This window comes from Emiliania huxleyi (genome assembly GCF_000372725.1).
Source record: "Emiliania huxleyi CCMP1516 unplaced genomic scaffold EMIHUscaffold_271, whole genome shotgun sequence".
Taxonomy (NCBI): Eukaryota; Haptophyta; order Isochrysidales; family Noelaerhabdaceae; genus Emiliania; species Emiliania huxleyi.
The window spans coordinates 145,976-152,789 of NW_005200000.1; the positions used below are offsets into that span (position 1 = coordinate 145,976).

Here is a 6,814-nt window from a genome sequence, read left to right on the forward strand (position 1 = left end):
TAAGCAGCCTCACGCCTCAGACAAAGACCTTTGAGCTCTTCTGGAAGTCGACGCCAAAGGCGGGGTTGTCGGTGCTCGCGGAGTGCACAAAATCAACCAGCGTGATGGCGTCGAGCACTGGGATGCGGAGCGCGTGCCGCAGCGCGTCGGCGTACGGCGGGAGTTCGGTGCACTCGAGCAAGACTGCGCGCACCTTCGGCCTCCTCGCCGCCGCCGCCTTGGCGAGGGCCACGATGCCCGGCGTGACGCGCGCGACGTCGACCGCCTCTCCCTTGGCGACTGCGTCGAAGCCGTCCACGTCCTCGCAGCCGAGGATGTGGAAGCGCGCCTGGTCCTCTGGCCTAGTGACGTGTGCAAGCGAGAGCATCTCGCCGAATTTTGGCGCGAGCGACTTGCCGTTGGCGGTGAGGACGAGGAACTCCTCGTCGGCGGCGAAGGAGGCGGCGAGCATGTGGCACTGCATCATGGCCGAGATGAAGCACGGCAGGTGGGACATGCGTCGCGCATCCACCTGGTAGTTCATGAGGAACCCACAGTCGCCCGTTATTCCCACGACGCCCTTCGCCGCCTCGAGCCTCCGGATCGCACCCTCCATCGCCTCGCGCTGCTGTGCGGTCAGCGGCCTTCCTTCCTGCGCCGCCTCAAAGGTGAGGCCGGCGGCCACCTCCTGCACTGTGCGATAGTAGTAGGACCCGGGGTAGTCAACGTCGCCGGGCGCCGGGGGATACGAGTAGTCGATGCGGAGGATGCCGATGGCTGGGGTGGCCCTCTGGGACAGCTCGTCCATCACATTGGCGCGCTCCATTGCAGAGGACCACACGCTGGCGTCGATGTTGCTGCCGAAGCGAGGGTTGTCGGTCGACGCTGCCGCAAGGTAGTCTGCGAGCGTGATTGCATCAAAAACAGGAACGCCGCGCGTCTGGCGCATCGAGTCGCTAAAGGAGGGTAGCAGCGTCGACTCGAGCAGAATGGCGCGCAAGGATGGGTTGGCCTTCTTCGCGGCCTCAATGGTGCTCATAATCTCCAAGCGGAGCCTCTCGGAGGTGTCGACCATGGCCCATGTTCGCTCGTCGCTCATATCCGCAACCTCCGAAGTGGAAAACCCTTCGATGTGCTGCAGACCCTGGATGACGAAGCGGGCCGCGTCCTCCTGGGACAGCCCAATCTCGACAAGGTTGCTTTCGAGCGCAGCCTGGTCGTAGTCGCTGCTGTCGTTCGTTAGGACGAGTATGGTCTCCTCCTTCATGTACATTGTCGCGAGCAGCGGGGCCTGCAACAGCGGCGATAGCACGGCTGGTGTCTTGGTCATCCTCCGCACCGCCGTTTGGTAGTGGACGAAAGACCCGCAGTCTCCGGTGATTGCGACAACGCCCTCCGCGTCGAGCTCCTTGACAGCTTCCTTCAGCGCCTTCTTCTGCGACACCGACAGCTCCTTACCCGCTCGAACGTCTAGGTAGCGAAGACCCTTCACCTCGGCATGCACCGTGCGAAACAGGTACGAGTTGGTGCCCACCACTGCCTGCGCCGGCATCCACCGCGCCCCGTGGCAGCGCAGGATTCCGACAGCTGGTGGCTTGTTCGCCGTCGAATGCTCTTTGGAGTGCGTGCAGCCCATGCGACTCGCGGGCACGGCGGGCAACTGCGGCAGCGCGGCCGCCGTGTTCTTGTCTTGGTCTCTTGGTTGGGCCACAAAGGGGCGGCGGGCGCTCTGTTGGATAAAAAGCTGTGTCCCCCTCCCAGTCTGGTCGTGGTCGAGACCGATTAAAATCCCTGTGTGGTGGCGGCGTGCCGTCCTCCCATCCCTCCCTTGGGTTGTCTGTTTTCTTTCTTTTTTGGTCGAGACCGAGGTGTCGAACTGAGAGGCACTACTGGAGGCCTGCGGAACTGGGAGTTTACCTTGTGCAGGGCGTGAGCTGCCGCCGGACCCGAGGCGTGAACCATCGCCTTGGGCCCGTGAACCGGCGATATGCAGCGTGTTCTGCAGCCTTTGACGCAGGTCGCAAGAAGAGCGACTGCCACTCCCCGGGCCGGGCCCTGGCGAGCGGGCGCATGGCGCCCGACGCTCTGCCATGACCTCCGGGAGGTTGAGTGACGACCTCGGTGAGGTTTACTTAGTTCGTTCTACGGAGTGACAGCACCTCCGGGCGGTTTTAGAACTTTGATTGTTACTCAAGCCACACAGAACACCCGCTTACTAGCCTACTTTTCAGCGTTTCCGGGCTCGCAAAACCCGGCGGGTGCAGCGGCGCAAGACCTCTCGGAGGTCGCAGGCCGACCTCGGGGAGGTCGGGGAAAAACCCCCGTTCGGCTATCTACTCGCTCCCCCGCTACTCACAGACACTACGGCTGGACTGGCACCTCAGGAGCTCATCCTGGGCGGTTTGGGGGAGTCTTGGGTGGGGGTGTACTTGAAGGTGGTAAAAAGAGTTTTGCACCGCAGCTTAACCGGGGGGCGTGATGAGCAGCGTGAGAACGGCAGGACACAGCTTATCAGTTCGGCGCGATTTCTTACTGCTGCTGTTACGTCTTCGGTCCCCGCGGGAAGCCCCGCGCATAGGACGATTTCTTACGATTTCTTACTCCCTCAAAATTCTTACTCCCCTACCGCAGGGTTCCGGCTCCAGCCGGATAGGGGGTCTGTTGCCACTGACTCGCGCCAAAACGCCTTACCTACCTACCTATCCCCAGGCCGCGCAGCGAAGCGAACAAAGTCAAAGATGAAAAGGGCTACCTACCTATTGCAGGGCCTTTTTGGGCCAAACAAGACCAACCTACCTACCTATCTGGGACGGCCGCCCAGCATTTCCCGCAGCATTTACACGGTCAAAAACAAAATAACGAGCGCATTCGTTGTATGCGAGAAGAATGGGGCGCTCGCTCCCTCCCGACTCTGCAACCCCGTGCGGAGGGGCGCTTCGCAGCAGTCGGAGGTGCCTCGGGCCCTCACCGACCCGGCAGAGAACCCTTACCGTAGTCGAAAACGTAAAGGTGCCCTCAACTTAGTCGACCAAATCTCTCATATTGCAATATCGCCAAGCGACGAGAGTGACTTGACAGCGGCGCCCCCAGCACACCCGATACCGCCGCTCAGCAAGCCAACAATTTTGCATGTATAATATATGCAGCCGAACCACAAGCCGCGCCGCGTGCGCTGCATGGCGTGTGACGGCTGCCGGCTGCTCTCGGACTGTGGCGAGTGCAGAGAGTGCCAGGACAAGCTCCCTTTTGGCGGGACTGGCAAGCGAAAAAAGCTTTGCCGCGCGCGAATTTGCCGGCGCCTCTACCGCGACCGTGAGGAGGAAAGGGAAGACACGGCGGGGGCCTACAAGCGGCCGTTTGCTCTCATCTCTGGCCACCCGCCGCTGTTTGCCTCCTCGCATGCCATACCGGGAGCTCTGATGCAACCGGGGCTTTTCCCCGCCGCAGCGCTGACGCCCGGGAGTGGTGGGCTCATGCCTGGCCCCTTGCCGCTCGCGTCGCTCCTCCCCGTCCGGCCGGCGGGGCCTGCTGCGTGGCCCGCGCTGGGGGGGCAGGCCTTTCCCGCCGCCGCCCCCAGCTTTGCTAGCAGTTCGGCCTGCGCTCTGCCCTTTCCTGCCCTGCATGGCCAGTTCGCTGCAGGGGCACATGTCTCGCCGCTGCCGCTGCCGCCGCAGCACCGACCGCCCCCCCAGCCGCAGCCGACTCCGCAGCCGCAGCCGCCGCCGCCGCCGCAGCCGCAGCCGCCGCCGCAGCCGCTGAGGCCGCAGCCGCAGCATCCGCCGCCGCCGCCGCAACTGCAGCACCGGTCCGGCGGGTCTGCATTTGAGAGGGTGCAACCGCTAAGGCAGCCGCCGCAGCCGCCGCCGCCGCAGCCGCCGCCGCCACAGCCGCCGCCGCCGCAGCAGCGGCCGCCGCCGCCGCTGCAGCAGCAGCAGCAGCTCCTCAAGGAGCAGGCGCAACCCCCCCCCCCCCCGCCCCTCCCCGGTACTTGCATTCGATGCTGACATAAGGTTTTCCTGTAGCAGGCGCGGGTGAAGGTGGAGCTGCGGGGGCAGCTGGAGCAGCAGCTGCTGCAGGTCCAGCCGCTGGCGGGGAGGGCGCTCCCCGCCCCGGTGAGGCCCCGGTCGACTACGCCACTACGGCCTCAGCCCACCGCCCCTTCAGCAGAGACTACGCCCCTGCGGCCGCAGCCCACCGCCCCGTCAGCAGACGAGGGGGGGACAGAGCCAGCTGCTGCGTGCGCGGCGGCTGCCTCCGCCTCCGGGGCGAGGGAGACGTCCGTGACACGTCCGCGACACGTCCGAGTTCGTGCCTAGGCCTCCGCCTCCGGGGCGAGGGTGGACAGCGAGGGGGATATCGCCGGCGGGGACGAGGCGCTTGCTGCGCTCGTCCTGACCGGGCTTGCCGAGTCAGAGGTGCTGCGGGGCTGTGGAATAGCGTCTCTTCACACCTCTAGCTGTGAACAGGCTTGCCGAGTCAGAGGTGCTGCACTCGGCGCCACCGTCGCCTCCGGAGGGGGGTCCGGAGGAGGGGGGCGGCAAGGGCGCCGCTTGGTTGCTCCTCCCGTCGCACCTCCCGTCGCTCCCCCTTTCGCTCTCCTGGTCGCCGGTCGCAATCAGCCTCACGCTCGCCATCGCCCTCGTCGCCGGCAACGTACCAGGATTTGGCAGCTTGGGGCAAGCTGGGGCAGGGCAGCTCCTGGCGCCAAAGTCGCTCGGCGTGGGCATCACGCTGCTCTACGCGTCCGTGCTCTGCAGGCACGGGCGCGTGCAGGCGGCCCGATTGTGGGTCGCCGGCGGGGTCCGCCCTGCTGCTGCGTCGTGGCCCTCCTGCTGCGCGGAGCGTCTCTTCACACTCTGGACCCGCGTGTGCATCAGGTCGCGCACGAGCTCGTCGTGGTCATCCTGCTCGGCGCGATGAGGCCGCAACATGTGCTCCTCGCGAGGCTGACCTCCATCCGGCACTCCACCCCCGTCGCCGCGTGCGCCTTCCTCGCCGGCCTGCTGACCGGCGTGCAGCCAATGGCGCCCTCCGACGTGTGGAGGACCACAGTCTTGCTCGCGCTGCTGCGGCTCGCCGGCCTCGCGATCTGGGCGACCCGACTCGGGGACTGGCCTCTGGCCGCCGGCTGCTGGGTGTGGACAAACGTCCCCTTCACCGCCGGCGTGCTCGGGGGGCTCGCCGGGCGGGCGCCGCCTCCGCCGCTCTCGCCGGGCTGCGGTTCGGAGCGGACGTCGCCGCGCCACATCGAGGACGCGGAAGCCCACCTGGATGCGGAGGTCGGCGGCGTCCCGCCTGCAGGGGCTCCGACCGCCGTCCAAGTCCGTGGCGGCATGCCGGCGGGGCCGCCGCCGCCAACGTCCCCGGAGGAGGCCACAGGGGAGGGAGACGCTGTCTCCCCCCAGAGCGCTTCGCGCCTGGACGTGATGCAGAGCAAGCTGGTCCAGCTCTCGCTCGCTCTCGCGGCGGCGTGGGCCGCCCCCCTGGCCGAGTCTCTGCTCGGAGCCGGCTCCGAGAGCCTTCTCGGACTCTTCCTGTAGGTGTGCGCCTCCTTCGCGGCCGAGCTCTACACCGACCCTGCCTTCCTCTTCCTGGTCGCAGGCTTCGCGCTGCTGGTCGTTGCCAACCTGGCGCGGGCTTCGCCTCGCTTTGTGGCGCGCGCGACGACGATGCTTGTCGTCTGTGGCCCGACTCTGCGGCTTGTCCAAGCCCTGGTCTGCTCGCCGGCAGAGCTGGCCCGTGACGTGGACAGCTTGGCAGAAGGAAGGCTGGGCTTCCTCACGGTCTGCGTTGCGGGCGGCGCGACCTTTGGCGTGCAGCCGCTGCCTACCACCCGCAAGCTACTCGCCGCGGGGTACCTGGCTTGCGCGGTGGCGTGCAGTACTGTGGTTTTCCGCATCCGGACGGGCGACGATCGCATGCCCTCCCTTGAGCTGCTGCACGGCTTCCTCCCCTTCCTCGCGTCTTTCCTCGCGGCCTTGGCTGTCTCGGGCCCCACCCTCCGGCAAGACGATAGCTCCGCCCCACTGCCGCTTTCGCCGCCGACGCCGCCGCTCTCTGCGCCGGCAGCTTGTTCCGCCGGGGCTCTCGCGAGGGCGCCAGAGGTGAGGCCCCCGCTCGCGCGCGCGCCGAGTCCCGACGCAAAGAGCGGGCGGGCGGGCGGCGGCGAGAGCTTGTGTGAGCAGCACAGCTGGGAGAGCGACACGACGGCGTCGGCGGAGGGGGAGGCCGCCGCTGCGGGTGCGGGGCTTGAGCGGGCCTGGAGCCGTCGGAGAGTGTTCTGGAGCGCCTCTAGGCGGCCATCGTGGTGCGGGCGGGCTGGGCGTGCGAGGCGCAGGCGCCTGCCCAGCCAGCTACCCAGCAGGCGCAGCTACCCTCGCGGGAGCGGGACAGGGCTCGGGACGAGGCGCCGCGACGACGCGGTCAAGCGCGAGGAGGGGACGAGGCGCCTCCTTCTTGAGACTTCGACTTCTCCTTGAGCAGGTCGTGCGCGCGATGCTCAAGGAGAAGGCCTTCCCGCTGCAGCGGATCTGGGAGGTCCTCTCGTGCGGACCGACGTGGCAGACGTCCGGCGGAGGCGCGGCCCTAACCCCCCCCCCCGGGCTGGCCTTTTGCCCTGCCCGCTCTGGGCGGGTCTTCGGGCCCCTCTCGCCGGGCCCGGCCCGCCCCCCCCCTGGCCTGGTCCCCCGTCCGCTGCTGTCCCGGTCTTCTTTGTCCTCCCCCTCCTCCGCGCGTGCGGCCGCCTTTGTCCTCCCCGTTTCTGCCTTCCGTGGGCCCCCTCCTGTGCGCTTTGCCCGGCGTCCCTCGCCTTCCGCGGTCCGGCCCCTGCTGCCTC

At 67.5% G+C, this 6,814-nt stretch overlaps 2 protein-coding genes across 2 annotated transcripts; one reads left to right on the forward strand and one right to left on the reverse strand.

Annotated features, from left to right (window-relative positions):
• Positions 1–16: 16 nt before the first annotated feature.
• EMIHUDRAFT_115912 (hypothetical protein) lies at positions 17–1,531 on the reverse strand (the record flags this gene model as incomplete). The annotated part of the gene is made up of 1 exon (XM_005776838.1): positions 17–1,531. The coding sequence occupies one exon, from the start codon at positions 1,529–1,531 to the stop codon at positions 17–19; it is 1,515 nt and encodes a 504-aa protein (XP_005776895.1).
• A 1,588-nt stretch (positions 1,532–3,119) lies between these two features.
• Positions 3,120–6,439, forward strand: EMIHUDRAFT_457748 (hypothetical protein; the record flags this gene model as incomplete). The annotated part of the gene is made up of 8 exons (XM_005776839.1): positions 3,120–3,488; positions 4,005–4,229; positions 4,296–4,394; positions 4,462–4,779; positions 4,857–5,114; positions 5,232–5,300; positions 5,520–6,083; positions 6,275–6,439. 8 exons carry the CDS (start codon positions 3,120–3,122, stop codon positions 6,437–6,439), a joined length of 2,067 nt encoding a protein of 688 aa, XP_005776896.1.
• Positions 6,440–6,814: the final 375 nt, after the last annotated feature.